Below are 22366 nucleotides of genomic sequence, written 5' to 3' on the forward strand. Positions count from 1 at the left end.
AAATCCTCTTGAGAGAGAAATGGGTCTTGCTACTTCTTCCCTTCTCACGTACTTCTTTAAATAATCCTCCATCAGCCCCCCAACTTGCCCTCCATTTTCTAACACAACTTCCTTCTGCAGGAAGATTTCCGTTCTCCCATCTCCCTTCTTGAAGCAGCCCTTGGCTCCTTGATGCTGAGGCTGCAGGTTTATAGTAGAAAGTCCCTCGACCCAGGGCACTGCAGGATGTCTTTGCCGCAAGGACACATTGATGGCCCCCACAACCCTTGCGTCCTTCTCTGCCAAGCTGTTCTGCCAACTGTCCTAGTCCAATGGAAATTCCCTACCATGGCCAGGACCTGGCATTTTCTGTCACAGAGTTTTGGGTGATTTCAATCTACCCATTTGGGATGCCACCCTGGACAGCAAGGAATAAAACCAATGGGAAGGACAGAGGAGTTGGAAAGAAAGGTGCCATCTTAACATGCTGTCTGTTATCGCCTGCTTTTGTTTCAATTCCGTTCACTTTCAGACATTTTGCGTGTGTTCTGAAACCACAGGAGAAAGCAAAGTGCTTAGGATTGACTTATCTGTGAGCTTCTGTCCCTTCAGAAGTTTGCCTCCAGCAGCAGGAGTTGCATCAGCTGGGCACTTCCAAGTGCCTTGAAACTGCACGAAGAAGGATGGAAACCTCCCAAATTACTGGGAGGAATACCCGCTCCAAGGAGGTTGAAGAAACGATGCTATCCCCATTTAGAGGCATTTGGGTAATTGCACATGTCCTTGGGAAGAGAATAAAACATGGATTTTCACTATCTTTTGTTTGCTTTTGGTGTTCTGTCCACGAGCAGCACAGAAGCTCCACTGCTGGAGCTCAGAGCCTGAGACAGAAGCAGCTGCGTATCTCTGAAAAGGTTTGAAAAGAGGTGGGTGAAGGTATTTTGTCACAAAATAGGGATTCCTCTTTTGCTTTGTGAGTCCTGCAGTTTTTCCACCTTTCAGCTGAGACCTTTCTTTTCTTAATAATAAAAACATTGAATAAAAGCACGGAAATAGCAAAAGTGGAACGTTAATTATGTTATTAGTTTCCAGCAGAGTAGGTTTTGTCCATATATCTCCATTGCAAATACTGGAAGTTCAGGAACACAGCCAAATGTTGGCAGGACTGAAACTGGTTTGGTTTGAGAGAAGGGCAGGCAAGAGCAGAAGAGAACACTTCAGTTTTACTTTCAGTTTTGTTTGATATATACTGTCTGCTGGGGCAACTTTAAAACAATTCATCCAAATGTAATGGATATGTGTTGATTTCTGACTCAGGATGAAGAGCAGCCGACCCCACCACATGAGGAACTGATGTGATGTGAGGCTCCTATGCTGCAGGGGCAGCTCCAGCACTTGGTGCTTGCAGTCTGAACCCCATCAGCCTCCTTTCTTTGCTTGTTTTACAACTCCCTTTGAAAAGCCATTTTGCATCCTGTACTCCATAATTCAAGCCTCCCCAGGATGGATGCATGCAGACTGAAAAGCAGGGTATTTCTGACCACTGTAAAAATGGGGTTCTGAAAGGCTTCCCAGCAAGCAGCCAGAGCAAAAGCCATCCCGTGTAAGACAGCACAAGGCAGAGATCTGGCACCCACTTACCAGGAATGGGCCAAGCAGGGATTTAATTACTAAAACACAAGAGAGCCTCCATCAGCCTCCATCAGAAAGGAGCCCTGGGGTTTGGAGGCTTTGGGATCACCCTCCTTGGAGGGAGTCCCCCAAAAGCCAGGCACAATGCAGTGCTGGTAGATGAGCACAGCCAGCCATTCGGGGTGAGGGAATGGGCCACCCTAGAAGGAGAACACTTTTATTGACAATGTATTGACAATTTTGTGTAATTAAACACTGTGTGTATTTAAATAAACTTCATGTGAACAGTGTTCTCGTTCTCACTGTTATTTCCTCAGATCACATTCAGTTGTCTCGCCAGGCAGCCTCAGAGCACACCTCTCACTGGAGGAGAAACTGCCCCAGAGTGCGGTGTCCTGCTCAGTCTTGGCTTCATCCCCATCACCAAGAGCACTTTTAAAAGTGTGAGTGACAAAGTGAGACAAGCCTTGCTTGCACTGCGAGCTCCTCACTGCCTCTTCCCTCCCAGACGTCCCCTTCCTAATTCATTGCTGTTTCTTACCCTGCTGTGGCTATTGGCATCCTACAGCAAGGTCCCCAAACTCTCTGTTTCAGAAATGGTCATTCCAGGACATCAGCACTTGGTTGTTTCACATCCCAGTCAGTGTTTACCTGCTCTCTACTTATCCATAAATTTTCTGGACTGTTTGTGATGAGTATGTAACACAGAAACCAAAATGAATTCATTGCCTTTGAAAAATGTGTATACCAACATGTACACACCTATACTATGAGATGTTCGGGTCCTTTTTAATGATATTGGCTCACATAGTGGGAGATATTGTTATATTTTAAAGCTATAGGCAAACAGTCTGTGATTTGTTCTACACTTAAAGGAAAAAAGAAAAAAAAAAAAAAACAAACAACCACCACCACAAGAGGAGACAGTGCTAGATGTGGTTAAAATTGTGCAGACTGTGGTGAAAGAGAAGATGGAGGAGCAGGCTAATGGTGATGGAGGGAGATCATGAGCTCTGTAACACCTGATTTCTCCCCTGCTTTCCAGCAAGACAGCTCTGCTCACCCTGTCCAATCTGAAGGTTTAAAGCAAGGGAGGTTCATTGGCAACACTCTATACTGCTGCTGCCACAGAATTCCCCTCATTTATGTCATAACAAGGAATTAAGGGCCATGAAGCACGAGACAAGCTGTAAGAGGAAATGCTCTTCTTCTTTTTTTTTTTTTTTTTTTTTTTTTTTTTTTTTTTGACACTGATTCCACCCATGGTTGATCCAGGATGGACACTAAGGCTATGAGCAGTCAAACCACCAGCAGTTGAATTACACTCCATCAAATGCTGGGCACAGTGCATGTGCACTGAACTCCTCTAGGTACACATAGGGGCTCCTGTGCATGCAAGAGAGAAAACAGAGGAGAAAGCATCTGTAAAAATAAATAAAATAGAATTTATCTGTGTTTTGTTACTAAACTAAAATGAGAAGACTGGATTTTTTCCCTTCCTTTTCAGAAAAAAAAAAAAAAAAGTGTATTTTTTTCACTACAAGCAACTGATGGTTGCTGCTACAAAGAGTATTCAGAAGTGAGATGTCTGGTGTCCATGAAAGTAGAAAAAAAAAACAAACAGTGGTGTGATTTGTTCTGTGTAGAGAAAAGCAGTTGATTTCAGATGGGGTTATGAGTGATCATACTGGTAAACCTGGACAGATTTTGCCTAAATATGCACATTTTCAATTTGGCTTGCTGACAAATAGTCTGGCATAACCACATTACTATCCAAGCTATGGTACTATTTATGGTTTTTAAGTCACAAAACTTCTGGCATTCATGTGAACCTTCCAAAACCTCCCATTTTCCTATGTGCTAATCCTCACTCTACTAAAGTTTGTGCCTAGCCTAAATTATTAATGTAGGCTTTTTTAATAACTAGCAGAAAGAAACAAGAGGCTGCAGAGTGACTCCTCCTAAACTGATCATGTTCAGCTGCCCAGAAGTATTTGTAAATACTGATTAATTTATTGGTGGGATTGCTCTGGTGACACCAAATTTTTCAGATCTGTGAGACGAACATTAACAGGCCTGCAGACAAATTGCACAATTTGCTGTAGCAAACACACACATACAAAATAAATAAATAGATAGATAGATAAATACATAATAAATAAATAAATTGAAGGCCAATCTGCTACGGTAAATGCCAAACACACTGGTCACATAACTTACAACCTCATTTATTTACACTCTTCATGTTCTTTTCCTGGCTCTGAGTCTCCTCAAAGCCTCCTTCACCTCCTGGTTCCTCAGGCTGTAGATCAGGGGGTTCAGCATGGGGGTCACCACGGTGTAGAGCACTGCAACCCACTTGTCTTCTTCTCTCGACTTGAGCGAACTTGGCTTTAAATAAACAAAGAGGCCATTCCCGTAGAAAATGCTGACGGTGGTGAGGTGGGAGGCGCAGGTGGAGAAGGCTTTGCACTTGCCCTCGGCTGAGCGGATGCTCAGGATGGTGGAGACGATGGCGATGTAGGAGACCAGCACAATGAGGCTGCTGGAGACACCGAATAAAAATGTCGGCACTGTCATGATAAGAGAAGTGAGAGTACTGTCGGATGAGGAGAGAGAGGCCAGCAGAGAGAGGTCACAGAAGAACAGGTTGACCACGACGGAGCCACAGAAGGACAGGTTGAGCATGCCGATGGTCTGCCCCATGCCATTCAGCAGCCCGGCCAGGTAGGAGCCACCCACCAGCTGGACACAAAGCCTCGGGGACATAAGGACCGAATAGTGCAGCGGGTGACTAACGGCCATGTAGCGGTCATAGGCCATCGTGGCCAGCAGGAAGCACTCGGTGACCAGGAAGATGCTGAACACAAAAACCTGGGTGACACATCCCACGTAGGAGAGGGGCTTCTGCCTGACCAAGTCAGACAATAGCTTGGGGGTGACAACTGTGGAGTAGAGGAGGTCTACCAAAGCCAGATTGCCCAGAAAATAATACATGGGGGAGTGGAGCTGAGGGCTGGTCCTGATTAATATGATTATCCCCAGGTTCCCTAGCAAAGTCATGAGATAAACTACCAGAAAGGCCGTGAAAAGGGCGAGCTGAAGCTCTGGATTTCCTGCGAACCCCATTAAGCTGAATTCGACTGTCTGCGTGCAGTTTCCCCCTCGGATTTTCATGAATGAGCACAGCAGAAGATCCTGAATAAGCTTTTGCAAATTGCTTATGGCTGAACTCATGGAACCAATACTGCAGACCAAAAAGCCAGACCTGGAGGGGCTGTCACTGGTGGCATCCAGGAAATACAGTCATGAAAGACAGCCTGATCCTAAGAGAGAAAACTACAGCTAGGTTCATCAAAAATGACAAAGGAAAAATAAATAATGGATAAATAAAATCATCACTGCACATGCAAAATCACATATATCGAGAAAATACACCCCACCCTAGGTCATCCTCGGTTTGGAATTTACCTCTATGAATTCTTCTCATCCTAATATTTATCTGTTAGCAATAGAAGTCCCTGTCAAACCTCATGAAAACAGCAAGCGAGGGCAGCATTGCTTCTTCTACTTAATAGAAGAATACTTAATTCTTGCACATCACCAGCCCTGTGAATCGCAGTGTTGTTCAAAATTACACAATTTATCTCTATTCCCACAATGGTCCTTTCTTCCCCCTCCCCCTGTGACTTCTCTGAGACATGCAACTATGAAGCAACTCTGCAAAGGGACTTCTCTAAGAAGCTGCCTTCACCTAATATTGCCTTACGGGATCTGGAGTCATCACTGCTTGGGGACCCAGGGACTTGAGGAGCAGTCCCAGCCCCAGGGAACTCATAATACTTACCTTTGCTCTAAGTTGCAATATTAAAAAACATTTCTGTGCTAAGGCAAAATGAAGTTGGCTCGGTTTTCCTCTAGCTCTGAGAGAAAAGGGTTGGTCTCCAGGTTCCAGCTCTCCAGGAGCTGTCCACTTCTTTTTATTCAAAGGAGAATAAATATGTGTCTCTGTTTCTGTGCCTTTGCTTACCCACCAACTTTAGTAAGGACCTCCAGAATGGGGTTCGTTGCACCCCATTTCAGGTTCAGCACAGGTTGAAACCCAAAGCTCAGTGCCTGCTGTTACCTCTCCCGTGAGCCTTGCAGTGAACATGGCTCTGGCCAACGCAAGCAGCAGGGCTGATGCCTCCCTCAGCTGATGAACGCTGGTGTCTGACCTGGACCCCACCAATGTACTTGACCAAATCTCCCTCAGCCACCAAGGGTGCTGACATACAGTCACAAAATCATGGAACAGCTCAGGTTGGAAGGGACCTTAAAGCTCATCTGGTTCCAACCCCCCTGCCACAGGCGGGGATGCCACCCCCCAGACCAGGTTGCTCCATGCCCCATTCAGCCTGGCCTGAACTTCTAAAATTCAAGGCTGGTGAGCACCAGGCCCCGTGACACATCTCCTCTGGCTGGTTGGTGACACGGTGCTGCTCGATGCTAAGAGCCACGTCCTTTCCATTTGAGGTTATTCCTAGCTCTAATCACCGAGTGAAAAAGGGGAGGTGGATCCTACACCTGAGATAGCAGCATTTGCTCGGGCTTATGTTTAAATCAGATTTAACCTGAACTAGTGTAGCTCCACCTAAAACAGAGAGCTCCAGCGGGTCCCTAAGATCCAGCACCTGCTTTCTGCAGGGGACAATTTCAGAGGCAAGACCCCAAAGACACAATACCCAGGGTTAAACCACTGTTTGTTGCCTTATTTCTGCCTCCTTAAGTAAAACAAGCTTCAGCTGGAAGCTCATTTGCATCTGAAGCAGGAGGGGCGTTTGAGACAGCACAGAGACAAAGCTACAACAGTTTTTGAGGACAGATCCTGCCCAGTCGAGAGGAGAGGCTGCCAAAGCAACTGGCAGCCCAACAGAGCAGATGCAGGTGCCAGCCCCATCTCTGTTCGCTGCTTGTTTGCCCCCCACTCGTCAGGATTAGGAAGCTCCTTCTGGTTTCCCCAAGGACAGCAGGCAGGGCTTGCAGGATGGGCAGGAAAATGGTGTCATTTGGCTCTTCGAGACAGGGCTCGGCCAGGAAGCCACAAAGAGCCAAGCAGACGTGCTGGAGCCGCAGACTTGCATTTTAGCACACCTAAAGTTCTTGTTTGCATTTAAATTCAGAGGAGGGCGGAGGTGGGACTGGCTGGACACAAAGCCTGGGGGGCATGTTCATTAAATATTGTATTTCCTGCACTGCCAAATAACAGCCGCCGGTCACAGCAGCAAGACGAGGCATGCTGGGGCCATAAACAAAACATAAAAGTAGTGTGGGGGCTTCTACAAAAAAAGAAATCCTTTGCCTAGGTTAAACAGCACCTGGAGGACGGCAGTGGTGGAGCAGCAGGAGCACAGGGGATCGGCAGGGATTGTGCACCAAGAACTTCACTTTGCCTTGATACCACCAGCAAGCGCCCCACAGGCTTCTCGTTAGGGCCGAGGAAGGAGCTCAGGCTGAGAATTTCTAGGGTGAATTTGCCACATTGGAAACCCCAGTGAGGTCCCCCCCTCGGCAGGGCGGCTGCAGCGCTGATAAGGCAGGAGAGTGGGAGGGCAAACCCTGGGAGAGAGACACCGAGAGTATGTTTGCTCCACAGTGATGGGAAAGACAACGATGGGCCGGATTAAAGAGTAACCAGGAGTTATCAAGATTCTCGGGAAACAAAGGAGGAGTCAGACCCGCTGCCTCACATGTCCCTGAACGCGTAGGTCAGGGCTACCCGTGTGTCAACAGATCAGCGGGTCACCGCCATCCGGATTTGATTTAATCCAGATAAGCAGCCTCTGCCCTGCCACACCGCCAACACAAATTACAATTGCAAATTACTGCATGGCCCTAGGGTATGGCCAGAGCTCCAGTTTGTCACCACGGTCCTTACCAATGGTATGGTATGGTATGGCTGAGGTGAAACCCCAGCTGGAACATTTGGTGTTGTTTTTTTTCATGGCAGCGCCTGCTTGTGCATCGTCTGCAGGAAAGCAACTGGAGAGGCTTCAGGACGGGCATCGGCACTGGCTCAGGCTGGCATGGGCGCAAAACTTTGGGTGGTTTGGGGCCTGAAGGAGAAGAGCACCATGGTTCCCATGAGCTATTGTGGGCAGTGTACCGTGGGGACCATGCCTTGTCTCCCCGTCCACAAAGACAAAGACCAAAGACAAAGGAGTGGAGCAGGGGGCAGGGGCTGTTTTGTAGAACCTACCCTCAGGGGGAGCCCTTGCTGCAGCACACAAATGCTTGGCATGTGTGCCTTCATTCACAGCTGAGGTCACCCGACCGCCGTACTTCTTTTGTTATCTGTTAATCATTGAAGGAGATTTGAGTATAAACAAGGAAAAACATTTCCCACGTAGCATACCAGTTAGCTGCTGTCATCTTTTTTTTTTTCTTGATAAAAGGTGTTTCCGTCCTGACGCCAGCTCTGCTGGCCCTTAACGACTTTACAACACTTCCTTGAAAGAGAGCTAGATTTCCTGGAACAGGACTCACCTCGTTTGCCCTGATGTGCTGAGCAGAAGGGACAGCCTATGCTGCCCATTGCGAGAAAAGCACCTTATTTAACCAAAAAACTGAGCACATCACTCACATCTTTATTCGACTCAGCCATACATGTACAACATACAAGATCTTCTCATTTTTGTGAGTCTCCTCAAGGCCTCCTTCACCTCCTGGTTCCTCAGGCTGTAGATCAGGGGGTTCAGCATGGGGGTCACCACGGTGTAGAGCACTGCTGCCCGCTTATCGTCCCTGGAGCTGGCCTTTAGGTACATAAAGATTGCTGTCCCGTAGAAGATGCTCACAACAGCCAGGTGGGAGGCGCAGGTGGAGAAGGCTTTGCACTTGCCCTTGGCTGAGCGGATGCTCAGGATGGTGGAGATGATGGCGATGTAGGACAGCAGCACAACGAGGCCGCTGGAGACGCCGAATAGAGATGCTAAAGTCCTTAGCATGATTTGGTTGAGGGTGGTGTCAGAGGTCGAGAGTGATATCAGAGGGGAGATGTCACAGAAGAAGTGGTCGATGACGCGGGAGCTGCAGAAGGATAAACGCAACATGCCAATGGTCTGCCCCACGCCGTTTGTCAGCCCCAGGAGGTACGAGCAGGTCACCAGCTGGAAACAGCATTTCGGGGACATGGTGACCGAGTACAGCAGGGGATGGCAAATGGCCATATAGCGGTCGTATGCCATCATGGCCAGCAGGAAGCATTCAGTCACCCCCAGAATGTCGAAAATGAAGACCTGAGCTACACACCCAGCGTAAGTAACGAGCTTCTTCTCAGACAGAAAGTCAGCCAGCAGCTTGGGGGTGATCACAGTGGAAGAACAGAGGTCTACAAAGGCCAGATTGCCCAGGAAATAATACATGGGGGTGTGGAGCCGTGGGCTGGCCGCGATTAATGCGAGCATCCCCAGGTTCGCCAGGATGGTGACAATATAGATGAGCAGAAACAGCAGGAAGAGGGCAGCCTGAGCCCCGGGGTCGTCGGTGAGCCCCGTTAGCCTGAACGCGGTCACCGGGGTGCAGTTACATCCTGCCATTAGCTCGACACACAGCTTCTGTGTGAAGCACGATCGTGACCTCCCTGCTGGCAGCTTCTTCTGCTACAGGCAGGGATCTCCCAGGCAAAACGCCCTCTCCCCAGTGGGCCCTGTTTGGAGACAAGACCTAAAGGAAGATTTCAGGCATGGATCAATTAGAGAAACATATCACTTGCCGAGAAACATATCACTGTGTGGGTAACACGAATGGGGTACTGCAAAACCCAAACTCTGCTCGAGCTGCACTCTGAAGCCATCCCACTCAAGCTGAAACAGGGATAAATGCAGAGAAAGGCAGAGAAACGCAGTGATCTTACAGTGTGGCACCAATTATTCGCCCTTGCTCTCTTAGGCACATGCCACCCACCTGCCTCTTCCTTCTTTGCAGGGATTTCTTCTTAACTGTGAGCCCTGGAGACACAGAGGTTTCTCTTGGCTTCCTCTTTTAGTTATCTTTTTTTTTTTTTTTTTTTCCTGGTTCTCTTGTCTGCTTTTAGAGAAATTGGGATTTTTCTAGAGAGATAGGCAACCCCAAAAGCTGAACAATCTCTCCTTGAAAATAGTTTTTGGGGAAAAAAGCTCACTCTTTGGACCTGCCCCCTGCCTTAGGGAGTGAGCTCCCTGAGTGTTCTTTACAGGAAAGCTTCTGGTCCTCATCCAGGAGCCCTTCCTGGCCAGCAGGCAGAGGAAACCTCCCAAGCATGCCCCCCTCTCTCCCATGGAAAGCAAAAGCACGGCTCAAATACGATGCTTTGCCCAGCTGAGCCACGCCAGCAGTGCCCACACCCTCCCTGTCCCACAGCCATGCACGGACGCTCACAGCGCAGGTGCCTGGCGGTGAGGGACACAAAACCCACGCACGTGTCCTTATCGCTTGCCCTCTCTGAGCTCTTTCCTTCTTGCAAGAGAAAACTGGGCCAGATGGGTGCCACGAGGCTCACTCACATTTCGGAGGTGTCTCCTTCTGCTTCCCTGGCGAGGAGCTCGGGGATGGACACAAAGACATGCCTGCCCGAGGCTCTGCAGGGCAGCTGGATATCTAACTACCATCAGGGAACACCCCCACCACCACGTCACCCGGGGATTTGGGGGCTGAGAGCCTCCTGGAGGCTCAGGAGAGGGGCGAAGCCCAAAGCGGGTCATTATCCTTTCTCTGCGCACCTTGGCTTGGAGAAGCAGCGTACCCAGAGGAGATGACAAGAACAAGGGGGCTTCGGGCTCTTGTTAGAGCAAACCCCAGACCACCACGTTGCCGGCCACGTCCGCTGCTTGAACACCCCAAAGGTCACAACAGCCTCACCAGTGCACAGTTTGATGGTATCACGACGGGGAGCTGGGCACGGGCAACAAAACACCTCTCCACCTATCTCCAGCTCCTCGTATGCAGGCCAATAGCTTGCAAATTTGGCTACGAGGAGGCAGTGGGAGAGTGCCAGAGTGCCAGCAAAATTGCTGCATTGATGGCCCCAAAATAGGAGGCTTGCAGCCCTGGGAAGGGAGAAGTGAAACCGAATGATGCTGACGCCCCGAAGCAGCCACTTTCACAAGCTTTGTGGGTTTTTTAAGCCAACCACCCCATTTTCTGGCACCTGGAGGCCTCTCTCCCAAGGAGCAGCTGCTAAAAGCCAGGTTTGCTGCACGGCATCCAGCCCTCCCCATCCCAAATCCCCTCGCTGATGGTGACTGGAGAGGTTATCTTGGGCAGGCTTTGCTGAAAACCAAAGGAAAGCAGAAAAATCGGCTGGGGGGGGCTGTGACACCGTGGCTCAGCCGTGCCAAGCCCCAACCTCCACTGTCACATCGCCGCTCACACCTCCTCATCTCCCGCTCGATGCCGGCCCGCGGCTGACAGCAGGAGACGGATGGGGCCGAGCCGGCGCCGCAGGGGATGCAGGAGGAGAGGTGATGGATGGGGGGGGCTCGGAGAGGTGGTGCCCCCCCTCCCCGCTCTGCTCCAGCCCCGCTTCCCAAAACCCGCTGCTGCTGGGGTGCTGACCCCAAAGGTGGGGTCACCGTCACCGCAGCTGTGTTAGTGGCCCTGTGGTATTTGGGGACTCGCCCCCCCCCCTCTGTAGCACCGGTCACACCCCCACACCTGCTCCTTCCCCAGCTCTGGGTACCCCCAGACCCAGCTGAGGGTCCCAAAGCCACCGCTGGTCCCTCGTCCATCACCACCGCATCAAAGCGCGAAGGCAGCGTGGGAGGGGGGGGCCGTGCTCCCACCGCCCCCGAGGCCCCGCTGCTGCTCCAGCCCCCTCGTCTCCACCCCCGAGCAGGGGGATAAAACCCCCTCGGTGTGCTGGGGGGGGCTGCAGTCCAGAGCTGGTGGAGCCGCGGCCGCATCCTGCCCACCCATGACAGGTAAAGCCTACCCATGGCACAGCCGTGCCAGGGTCCCCACGACGCTCAGCCGAGGGGTGCACGCGGTCTATTCAGGGTGCTGGCTGCCCCACACATGTGTGGTCCAAACCCCATAAGTGTGGGGCAGCAGTGGGGTGGGGGATGAAGCCATGCCGTGCCGGGGACCCCCCCAGTCCTCCCCATGAATGAGGCTGGGGGTGCGTGGGGTCATTTCCCGAAGGGGCAGCGCAGGAATCTGAGCGCCCATCGCCCCCCAACCCTGCAGCCTTCCTGGCCACGCCGGGCGAGGGTCCCCCCTCGGGCACCGTCCCCGGGTGGGCGTGCGAGGGGCCGGGGGCCGGCGGCAAGAACCGGCGTGTGTGCCACGCCGCGGCACGGCTGGAGATGGGCAGCCTCTGGGAGGAGTTCAACCGCCTGGGCACCGAGATGATCGTCACCAAGGCGGGCAGGTAGGCGCTGCGGAAGGATGTGGGGGGGGTCCCAGGGCAGGGGGCACCCCCACGGCCTCCCCTTCCCCGCAGGAGGATGTTCCCCACCTTCCAGGTGAAGCTGTCGGGGCTGGACCCGTCGGCCGACTACGTGCTGCTGATGGACTTCGTCCCGCTGGATGACAAGAGATACAGGTGGGGATGGGGATGGGGAGGGATGGGGGCGTGGGGGCTGCGTCCTGGTGGTGCTGAGCCCCCCCCCGGCCCCGCAGGTACGCCTTCCACAGCTCCTCCTGGCTGGTGGCCGGCCGTGCCGACCCGGCAGCCCCCGGCCGTGTCCATTTCCACCCCGACTCGCCCGCCAAGGGGGCCCAGTGGATGCGGCAGATCGTCTCCTTCGACAAGCTCAAGCTCACCAACAACCTCCTGGACGACAACGGCCACGTGAGGACGTGCCGGGGGGGCACACGGTGAAGGGGGGGTGGTGGCGAGGAACGGGGGTGCCCACCGCCTGTCCCCGTTGTCCCCCCCCAGATCATCCTCAACTCCATGCACCGCTACCAGCCCCGCTTCCACGTGGTGCTGGTGGACCCCCGGCGCGACAGTGAGCGCTTCGCCCACGAGAACTTCAAGTCCTTCAGCTTCCCCGAGACCCAGTTCATGGCGGTGACGGCTTACCAGAACCACCGGGTGAGCTGGGGGCTGAGGGGGGAAGGAGGAGGAGGACACATAGGGGTGCCCCCCACCCCCTGACCCCCTGATCCCTGCAGATCACCCAGCTGAAGATCGCCAGCAACCCCTTCGCCAAGGGCTTTCGGGACGGGGAGCCCGAGCCATGGTAAGGCCCTGGGTGCTGCCGTGCCGTGCCGCCGCGGTGATGGGCTCCACGCCGCCTGCCCTCAGCCCCCCCACACCCCCTCTCTCTTGCAGGTGTGGGGGCACGCTGTCCCCCCCCCGGGCTGCCGCGCAGCAGAAAGGTCGTGGGGCTGGGGGCCGCGCTGCGCCCCCGCTGCTCCCCCGTGGCCGTGGGGCGCTGGCAGCCGTGGCCCCCCCCGGCTTCCCCACGCCGCCTTTCCAGCCCCTCGCCTACCCCCCCAGTGTCTACGTGGGGGCCAAACCCCGCGCCGGCCCCTACCCGCTGCCCCCCCTGCGGCCAGCTGGCTTCAGCAGCACTGCGACCACCTTCGGCTATGGGCAGCAGTGAGGGGGGACCCCCTGCGCCCCCCCCTTGGACCCTCACCCAAGGAGGGGACGGAGACGGGGAGCTGGGGGGAGCCAGGGGGGCTTTATTCGCTGCGGAAGCCTCTGGGTTCGGGAAGGAGAGGAGGAGACCCGGGGGGTGCTGCAGCCAGACCCCCCCCAGCCCCACGGCTCTGGGGGGTTCCCAGCGATGCTGCGAGCCCCCCAGGTCCACGCGGCACGGGGCGGCTCAGCTACTCCCAGGAATCGGGCGCGAAGGCGAAGGGGCACAGCTTGTAGCCGGCACCCACGTAAAACTTGTTCTGGAACTCCACCCTGCCGAGGAAAGAGGGGGCACGGTGAGACCCGGTGGGGCCTGTGGGGGGTCCCGTCCTGCCACCCCCACCCCCCTTGCCAGGCTCACCAGTGCAGCCGCAGGGCGTGCAGGAAGGCGGAGAGCCCCTCCATCACCAGCAGGATGGCCACGGTCAGCACGGCGAAGACGGCGAAGACGGGCACCAGCACGGCGCCGCCCGCGTAGCTCAGCCGCACGAAGCCCTTGCGCATCACCATGCTCCACAGCACCTCCGAGAGCTCTGGGAGGGGGGGGCAGCGAGGCTCAGCCTGGCTCCCGGGGGGGCAGTTTGTGGGGTGAGGGGGTTGGGACACTCACGTGCGTGGGCCAGGCTGAGCGCCCAGAGCCGCAGGTAGGACGCGGTGTTGGAGATGCAGCCCAGGCAGTACTCGATGGTGTGGATGGCTTGGTGCATGAAGACGTCGGAGAAGTCCAAGTGCTGCGGGGACAGAGGTGGGACGTTGTGTGTGTGTCTGTGTGTTTGGGGGGGGTCTGGACACAGCCCGACCCCCTCGCTCACTCCCAGCCCTCACCTCGGAGTCAGGGCCGTGCCCCCCGCTCTCCACGTCCTCCTTGGTGGCATTGACGGAGTTGCCGGCCTCCTGCCCCTCCAGCAGCGGCTCCTGCTCTGCTGCTGGCTGCACGGGGACATCGGCCCACTCAGGCCATGCCACCGTGCCCCCTGCCCCATCCGAGCCCCCCACCGTGTCCCCAGCCTCACCGGGGGGTGGCCTGTCTTCCGCCTACGCCGCTGGCAGCACAGGTACAGGGGCGTCCCCAGGAGCAGGATGGGCACCGACGCCAGCGCCAGCACCACCAGCACCATCTGCACCGGCACCTGCAGGCGGCACGCGGCGTTACGGGGTCCCACCAGCACCCACATCCCACCCAACACCATCAGCCCCAGCTCGCGATGCCGGGCGGGGGTCCCGGAGGTGCTACCTGCCCCTCGTAGAGCGGGAGGTTGTCGGCGTTGGAGGTGAAGAGGAACATGTCGATGAAGTGGATGAGGATGCTGGGAGCCACCCGGGAGTCGGCGGGGCCGAACTTGATCCACTTGTAGAAGATGAGGAAGACGAGGTAGCCGAAGAGAGCCAGCAGGAAGACCACCTCGGGCAGGAGCTCCAGCACCAGCCGGTGCCGCTGCTTGAAGTGCCTGGGCAGGGGGCACCAGCCGGGCTCACCACGCTCGCACCCAGCTCTGGACCCCCCTCGCCCACCCCACCCTGCCCCAGGGGAGTCCGGCCCCGGCCCCCTTGGCACGACACGAGGAAGGGGACTCACACGTGGTTGAAGACACCCAGCAGGACGCCGAAGGCCATGTGCACGATGCCCAGCACCACCGACATCTTCATCTTGAAGGAGTTGAGGAAGTTGAGGTGGTTGGTGGCCAAGCTCCAGATCTGCCGGGGGCAATGTGGGTGAGATGCCGGGCCACCCCACCGAGGGTCCCACCCCGTCCTCGCCCCCAGGGGACACTCACCGGGTCAATGCCAAAAGGATAGGGCCCTTGGAAGACGCCGGTGATGTTGGGGTCCAGGGTGAGGGACGGGTGGGTGGCGAGGTAGTCAGAGCTGCGGGCAGAGCCAGGGGGTCAGCGCAGGCAGGGACCTGGGGGGGCTCACAGGGGCTCACGGGGTCCCACCTCCAGGAGGAGCGGTTGGCCATGGTGGCCACGCTCCAGGCCGAGGGGAAGATGACGGTGGGTTTGCTGAAGCACTCGTTGTAGATGAAGCCGGTGTAGATGGAGAAGGCCCCCATGAGCAGGATGAGGTAGCGCCCCTCGAAGAACATCTGCCAGATCTGCGGGGGGCAAAACGTGGCGCCCGGCTACCACCCCTGCCCCACGCTGTGCCCGTCCCACACCACCCTGCCCACGCCTCCGACCCTGCAGCCAGGTGGCCCCGTTCCACACCGACCCCATCCCATACCTACAATCCCATCCCGTGCCCCCACAACCCCATCCCGGCCCCCCAGCCCTGCCCCACGCCCCGCTCACCTCATTGCTGGCCTGCTGCAGGCTGGGTCTGTTCTCGTACAGCACCATCCAGAGGGCGAAGAGGAACATGAGCAGCCCGTGCCCCACGTCCCCAAACATGATGGCGAAGATGAAGGGGAACGTGATGATGGCGTAGGGCGCTGCGGGAGCACGGGCACTGCATCACTCCGGGCTCCCCCCCCAGCCCCGAGGTGCCGAGGGGAGGGTCCGGGGGTCCTCACCGGGGTTCACCTCCTGGTAGCTGGCCACCCCGTAGGCGTCCACGATGCTCTGGAAGCCGGCGGTGAATTTGTTGGTGCGGATGAGGGTGGGCGGGCTCTCCATGGTGGGGATGCGCTGCACGAAGCACTCCACGCTCGAGCCACTCTTGTACTGCGGGGAGGGCACCCAGGGCCTGACCCCCACGCCGTGATGGTGGGGGGGGGGGCATTGGGTTATGGGGCGCAAGCTGGGGGTGGCACGGGGATGCAGGGCACCAGGGGTTGGGGGACAAACCTCGCCCCATGACACGTCCCAGCACAGGGCACGTCACCCTAGCACAAAGACAATGTGGAACCCCCGGCATGAGGACACGGGGCCACCAAACTATTCCTGGCACAAGGACACAGGGCCATCAAGCAAGCCTTGCCACGAGGACACGGGGCCACCACGCAATCCCTGGCAGAAGGACACGGGGGGCCCCCAAGCAGCCCCCGCCGCAGCGGGCACCCACCGAGCCTTGGCGCAGGGCGTCCTGCACCTGGGTGAGGTCCCGCACGGGGCACCAGACCTCGGCGATGAGGCACTTCTCGGTGACGTCCAAGCTGCACTGGTTGAGGACAAGGTAGATGGCCTTCATCTTCTGCACCTGCACCCGCCACGTGGGCAGCGCCTGCACCACCTTGTCCAGCACCTGCGCCAGGTACTGCTCCGACTCCTCCAGCACCTGCGTGTGCCCAAAAAGGGGGGTCAGCGATGGGTGGGGGGGGGGGGTCCCAGTGCGGCCACCCCCCCCAGATGCCCTCACGGTGCCCTGCTCACCACGCTGAGGTCCTGGATCTGGCTGAGCAGCCCGTTCAGCGTTTCTGCCCGGCTGGCCTCGCTCTCCGGGTAGGGGTAGACCTGGCAGTGGAAGCTGGGACAGACGGACAGCGCCGTGTCGGGGAGGGGGGCAGCAGTGCTAAATAAACCTTTTTGGGGCCGGATGGCGTGAGGCTGCTCACTCACCAGTCCGAGATCTTGCGGATCTTCTGCCCGATCTGCTCGCCCCAGTAGGAGATGAGGAAGATGACCCAGGTGACGCTCTCGCCCTGGGGACAATGTAGCTCATGTCAGCCCCGGCCACCCCGTCCCCCTTCCCTGCCACCCCCCGCAGCACCCCGCTCACCGTGTCCGGGTCCTCCAGGGGCTCAGGCATCTCCACGAAGCTGGCCACCAGGTAGCCACGGCAGGCACGCCACAGCAGCCGCTCGAAGGCACTCACCCGCCACGGGTGGATGACACCGGTCACGAAGCTGTGGGGACGCAGCGTGGGCACCGGGACGGGCACAGCTCTGCCACCACCCCTGCCCCATTTCCAACCCGTACCCTACAGCGTTGTCCCTGCCCCGTAGCCTGTCTCCAACCCTTGTCCTACAGCCTTGTGCAGTGCCCCCTGGCTCCTCTCCAACCCCTGTCCAGGTGCCCCATGGCCAAGCCCTACCTTCAACCCTAACCCTACAGCCTCACTCACTATGGACATACCTTTGCCCTTCTCCAACCCTTGTCCTACAGCCTTCCTAAATGCCCCACGGCCATGCCATTGCCCCGTGGTCCACCTCCAACCCTTATCCTCCAGCCATACCACTGCCCCACAGCGCAGCTCCAACCCCATCCTCCAACCATGATGCCCCTGCCCCATGGTTCACCTCCAACCCCTGCCCTACAGCCGTGCCCCAGCCCCACAGGTGACAGCCTCCCCCCAGGAGACCCCTCAGGCCCCCTTTACTTGATCTTGCGGTCGAGGTGCTGGTGCACAGAGGGGTCGAGCAGCGGATCGTGCTCGGAGAACGCCCGGCTCGACGGCGGCGATCCAGGGGGACCCTGCGGTGCCGGGGAGCAGAGAGAGGAGGCTGGGGGTGGCAGGGCGCGGGGCAGCAACCCTAAAACCGGGTGGGGGGCGAAGGGGGAGTCCCGGCACCCACCGGCAGGCTGGTGAGGCGCTGCCCCTCGCGCAGGACGTGCAGGTACTGGCGCAGGTCCCGCAGGTGCCCGCGCAGGGCGGCGCGGTTCCGGCTGACCTCCCGCAGCTCCCGCGCCAGCTGCTCCGACTGCTCCTGCACCCGCAGCGCCTCGCGGGCCAGCGGCGCCGGGGGGTTTTCGGGGCACGGCCCCAGCTCCCTCCCGGCCCCTCGCAGCTCCTGCTGCAGGAAGGCTGCAAGAAAAGCGGTGGGAGATGAGCTCGGGGAAGGTGGGACCCCCCCCCATCCCCACCCCCGGAGGCTGCCCCGCGCCCTCGCTCCCCGGCACTCACTGAAGGTCTTCTCCATCTCCTCGCAGCGCCGCACCTCGCCCACGAAGCGCCGCTGGAAAGCGCTCACGTGGGGGTTCAGCTGGGGACGGAGGGGGCACGGTCACTGGGGGGCTGGGGGGCAGCGCCTGGGCCAGCACCGTGCCACCGACCCCGGCACCCCACACAGCCCACACCAGTTCTCTGCTCCCACAGCACCCCGGCTCAACCCTCTGCACCCAGAGCACCCCAAATCCCCCAGTCCTCTGTACCCAGAGCCCCCAGACCACCCGTGCCCAAGCCCCTGCACCTCAGGGCACCCAAACCCGTCCATCCCAACCCCCCTGCACCCAAAACACCCCAGGGTCCTGCACCCGGAGCACCCTAAACCCTAAAATCCAAATCCAAACCCTTGCACCCATGGCACCCAAGCCACCCATCCCAATCCCCTGCACCCCAAACGGCCCCAAACCCTTGCACCCAGACTGCCCAACCCCCTGCACCCGCAGCCATCCATTCCAATCCCCCTGTACCCGGAGCGCCCCAAAAAACTCACGCCCATTATCCTGCACCCATGGCACCCCAATTACCCAAGCCCAATCCGCTGCACCCACGGCACCCAAAGCTGTCCATCCCAATGCTTTGCACCCAAAATATCCCAAACCCTTGCACCCGAACCACCCCAAACCACCCAAACCTCAACCCTTGCACCCGGAGCACCTCAAACCCAATCCCCTGCACCCAAAGCACCCCAAACCATCCAAGCCCCAACCCAACTCTTGCACCCAGAGCACCCCAAACCCAATCCCTACACCCAAAGCACCCCAAACCATCCAAACCCAAACCTTTGCACCCAAGGCACCCCAAACCCAATCCCCTGCACCCAAGGCACCCCAAACCAAACAAACCTAAACCCTTGCACCCAGAGCACCCCAAACAACTCAAACCCTTGCACCCGGAGCACCCCGAAACCACCCAGATCACCCCCTACACCCACTCCACCCGAAACCCCCAGCCCACCCTGCCCACCGCAGCCCACCCCGCCACCCCAAGGGCCATCCGGGCGTCCCCCTACGTACATCCCTGAACTCCAGCAGCCCCCTCTCGCCCAGCTCGCTGACGCAGCTGTACGCCGAGGCGGAGTGCAGGAAGAGCTGTGCCAGGCAGACCTCCTCGCTGCGGAACAGGGACCCCATGGTGACCCCCGGGGGGGGGGGGGGGACACCCCGCTGGTCCCGGGGCACCCGGCTGGGGACGGAGGCGAGCGCTCAGAGAGTGGGGACGGTCCCGGGGGGTGCCGGTGCTGGTCCCGGGGGGGTGTCGGTGCCGCTCGGTGTCCCCGGAGCTGGGGGTGCCGGGGCTGTGCCACGGCCCCGCGTTGCGCCCCGCTTGCACAACGCCCGCCCCCCCCCCGCCCCGCTCAGCTGCCTCTGAGTCAGGGCCAGCGCATCCCGGGGGGGGCACCGGCACCGGGACAGACCCCCCCTCAACCCCTCCCTCCCTCCCTCCCAGCCCCGCCCCCCCGCTATAGGGTCCCCCCTCTCCACCCACCCACCCGCTACCGGGGCAGCCCCGGGACGGCGCCGCCCGCTCGGAGCCGGGTGCGCGGCGGCGGGGCCGGGGCCGGGGCAGGGCTGCGGGGCCGGCCGGGCTCTGCACTTCCTCTTCCCCCAGGAAGGGCCCGGCCCCGGGGAGGAGGCACCAGCCCCGGGAGCCTGCCCCGGACCTCGTGGGGGACCGCGGGGAGCCGGGACGCGGCGGTGGGGGCGCGCCCCCAAAAGGCGCCCCACTGCTGCGCGCACCCCAAAGCCCCCTCCCAGCCCCTGCTCCTCTCAGCTTAACCCCACAGCACCCACATCCCCTGCTGCTGGGGCTCCCCGTGCCACCCCAAAATGGGGAATGGATGCAGGGTTGTCCCCAGCACCGTTGTCCCCCTCCCCGTGGCACAACCGTGCCACCCCCTCCCCTGCTGCCCCCGCGCAGGGTTGGCGAAGAAGAGACCAAGGCACAAGCTGGGGGTTAGGAAGGGGCCGGTGCCCACCCTCCCCCAGCACGGGGGGGTTGCAGAGGCACCCGAAGGCCCTTTATTATGGGATTTGGGGGGTGGGGGGACACGGCGCGGCCCCCGGCCGTCACCGGTACAGGTAATCGGCCTGGATGTTGGCCGCGATCTCGGCCTCCCACTTGTCGCCGTTGTTGAGCAGCTTCTCCTTGTTGTACAGCAGCTCCTCGTGCGTCTCCGTCGAGAACTCGAAGTTGGGGCCCTGCGTTGGGGAGACGCTCACCGTGAGACCCCAAGGAGCTCGGTGGCCGCCCCCCCACCATTCATTCCCCGGGCTGGGAGCCCCTTCCCGTCGTGGGCTCACCTCCACGATGGCATCCACGGGGCAGGCCTCCTGGCAGAAGCCGCAGTAGATGCACTTGGTCATGTCGATGTCGTAGCGCGTGGTGCGGCGGCTGCCGTCAGCCCTGGGCTCGGCCTCGATGGTGATGGCCTGCCACCAAGGGAGGGGGTGAAAAACGGCACCAGGGAGCCCCCAGGGATGGATGAGGGGGATGCGGGGGGGCTCACCTGTGCCGGGCAGACGGCCTCGCAGAGCTTGCAGGCGATGCACCTCTCCTCCCCGGAGGGGTAGCGGCGCAGGGCATGCTCCCCGCGGAAGCGTGGGCTGAGCGGGCCCTTCTCGAAGGGGTAATTGATGGTGGCCGGCTCACGGAAGAGGTAGCTCAGCGTCATGGCCAGGCCTGGGGGGGTGCCAGGGCGAGCAGGACGTCACCCCGGGGGGCAGCAGGGGGATGGAGGGAGATGGGGGGGGGGCACACGGGGCTCACCTCGGAAGAGCTCCGTCCACAGCAGGGTCTGGGCGGCGCGGTCGGTGATGGATTTCATGTCCATGGCCGGCTCCTGGATGTTGACGTACTCTGTGGGGAGCAGGACGCTGTCCCCACCCTGCACGGCGCCAGCGGGGGGTGGCGGCAGCCCCCCGTCGGGATGGGGGCGGGCGGGGGGTACTCACTGTAGCAGTCCCTGGGGGTGGTGGTGCTGAGCGGGCGCAGGTAGCACGGGGCGGGCAGCGGGCCTGGGAGGGGGCAGAGAAAGGGGAAAATGGGTGAGGGGGGGGGATAATGGGGCTGGTTTTGGGGTGGGGGGAGCGGGGTGGATGCTCACCTGCGCGGGCAGCCCGGTGCAGCAGGCGCAGCGCTGCCATGACCGCTCCTGCCTGGGGGGGGGTGCAGGCTCCGAGTGCTGGGGGTCATGGGGGGGGCACACAGGGGCTGGGCTGGCTGCTGGGGGCAGCCCCCCCTCGCCCCCATGAAGGACGGGGGTGTCCTGGGCGCCCCCAACGCCCCCAAAATCCCCAGCACCACACGGGACACGGCCCTTCTGGCCCCCCTGGTTAATTGACACATGTACCCCCACCCCAAAACCCACCCAAGGGACCCACATTTCGCCCCCCCTCAAAAAAAAAACACCCAAGGGGCCCAGATTTTGCCCCCCCCTCCCCCAAACCCACCCAAGGGGCCCAGATTTCTCCTCCCCCCCAAAAAAATAACACCCAAGGGGCCCAGATTTCACCCCCCCCACACCCCAAAAACCCCCAAACCCACCCAAGGGGCCCAAATTTCGCCCTCCCCACCCCAAAACCCACCCAAGAGACCCAGATTTCACCCCCCCACACCCCAAAACCCACCCAAGGGACCCACATTTCCCCCCCCCCTCAAAAAAAATAACACCCAAGGGGCCCAAATTTCGCCCCTCCCCCCCAAAAAAACACCCAAGGGGCCCAAATTTTGCCCCCTCCACCCCAAAACCCACCCAAGGGGCCCAAATTTCGCCCCTCCCCCAAAAAATAACACCCAAGGGGCCCAGATTTCACCCCCACACACCCCAAAACCCACCCAAGGGGCCCTGATTTCACCCCCTCCACCCCCAAAATCCCCAAAACCCACCCAAGGGGCCCGGATTTCGCCCCCCCCTCCCCAAAACCCACCCAAAAGGCCCAAATTTCGCCCCCTCACCCCAAAAACCCACCCAAGGGGCCCAAATTTCGCCTCCCCCACCCCCAAAATCCCCAAAACCCACCCAAGCGGCCCTGATTTCGACCCCCCCAAAACGCCCAAAGGCCCCTGGCTCCTCCGGCCCCCCTAAGGGCCCCCTGTCCCCCTCAGCCCCCCCCGGTCCCCCCGTCCCCCCCCTCGCCCCGGCCTCACCTCCCCCAAGGACCCGGCCGTCCTGACCCCTGGCCCAGCCCCCAAGTCCCAGCGCGCAGGCGCGAAACGATGCGGCGCATGCGCAGAGAGCCGCCGGCTTCACTGGGAGGGCCGCCGCGCTGAGGGCGGGGCCTCGCGGGAGGTGGGCGGGCCGCGCTGCGGGAGCTCGCTTTCTAT

General features: G+C 59.0%; 5 protein-coding genes across 6 annotated transcripts; 1 reads left to right on the forward strand and 4 right to left on the reverse strand.

Annotated features, from left to right (window-relative positions):
* Window positions 1-3697: 3697 nt before the first annotated feature.
* LOC110354395 (olfactory receptor 5J3-like) lies at window positions 3698-4982 on the reverse strand. The gene has a single exon (XM_021278597.4). It carries the CDS (start codon window positions 4846-4848, stop codon window positions 3853-3855), a length of 996 nt encoding a protein of 331 aa, XP_021134272.2. The 5' UTR covers window positions 4849-4982; the 3' UTR covers window positions 3698-3852.
* Window positions 4983-8217: 3235 nt separating this feature from the next.
* LOC101797088 (olfactory receptor-like protein COR4) lies at window positions 8218-10321 on the reverse strand. Its single transcript, XM_038179716.2, has 2 exons — window positions 10134-10321; window positions 8218-9315 (listed from the first exon to the last, which is right to left on the reverse strand). The coding sequence occupies exon 2, from the start codon at window positions 9186-9188 to the stop codon at window positions 8247-8249; it is 942 nt and encodes a 313-aa protein (XP_038035644.2). The 5' UTR covers window positions 9189-9315; window positions 10134-10321; the 3' UTR covers window positions 8218-8246.
* Window positions 10322-11542: 1221 nt separating this feature from the next.
* Window positions 11543-13107, forward strand: TBX10 (T-box transcription factor 10). The gene is made up of 6 exons (XM_072038388.1): window positions 11543-11549; window positions 11740-11998; window positions 12071-12172; window positions 12250-12421; window positions 12512-12667; window positions 12748-13107. Exons 1-6 carry the CDS (start codon window positions 11543-11545, stop codon window positions 12817-12819), a joined length of 768 nt encoding a protein of 255 aa, XP_071894489.1. The 3' UTR covers window positions 12820-13107.
* A 136-nt stretch (window positions 13108-13243) lies between these two features.
* Window positions 13244-19660, reverse strand: TCIRG1 (T cell immune regulator 1, ATPase H+ transporting V0 subunit a3). The gene is made up of 20 exons (XM_038179683.2): window positions 19533-19660; window positions 19057-19225; window positions 18002-18080; window positions 17673-17902; window positions 17477-17571; window positions 16877-17003; window positions 16717-16799; window positions 16531-16624; window positions 16223-16435; window positions 15732-15882; window positions 15511-15650; window positions 15157-15314; window positions 14995-15085; window positions 14796-14914; window positions 14454-14667; window positions 14233-14349; window positions 14045-14149; window positions 13830-13950; window positions 13581-13752; window positions 13244-13492 (listed from the first exon to the last, which is right to left on the reverse strand). Exons 2-20 carry the CDS (start codon window positions 19171-19173, stop codon window positions 13411-13413), a joined length of 2508 nt encoding a protein of 835 aa, XP_038035611.2. The 5' UTR covers window positions 19174-19225; window positions 19533-19660; the 3' UTR covers window positions 13244-13410.
* A 330-nt stretch (window positions 19661-19990) lies between these two features.
* On the reverse strand, window positions 19991-22284 carry NDUFS8 (NADH:ubiquinone oxidoreductase core subunit S8). 2 transcript variants are annotated; one of them, XM_038179726.2, is made up of 7 exons: window positions 22190-22284; window positions 21147-21198; window positions 20995-21057; window positions 20810-20899; window positions 20550-20722; window positions 20344-20472; window positions 19991-20241 (listed from the first exon to the last, which is right to left on the reverse strand). In XM_038179726.2, the coding sequence occupies exons 2-7, from the start codon at window positions 21184-21186 to the stop codon at window positions 20110-20112; spliced, it is 627 nt and encodes a 208-aa protein (XP_038035654.2). In that variant the 5' UTR covers window positions 21187-21198; window positions 22190-22284; the 3' UTR covers window positions 19991-20109. The 2 variants fall into 2 exon arrangements, with proteins under 2 accessions (XP_038035654.2, XP_038035653.2); XM_038179725.2 differs by having other exon boundaries at window positions 21147-21224; window positions 22190-22276.
* Between the last annotated feature and the right edge of the window lie 82 nt (window positions 22285-22366).

The sequence above is a fragment of the Anas platyrhynchos genome, chromosome 5, assembly GCF_047663525.1.
Source record: "Anas platyrhynchos isolate ZD024472 breed Pekin duck chromosome 5, IASCAAS_PekinDuck_T2T, whole genome shotgun sequence".
NCBI lineage: Eukaryota > Metazoa > Chordata > Aves > Anseriformes > Anatidae > Anas > Anas platyrhynchos.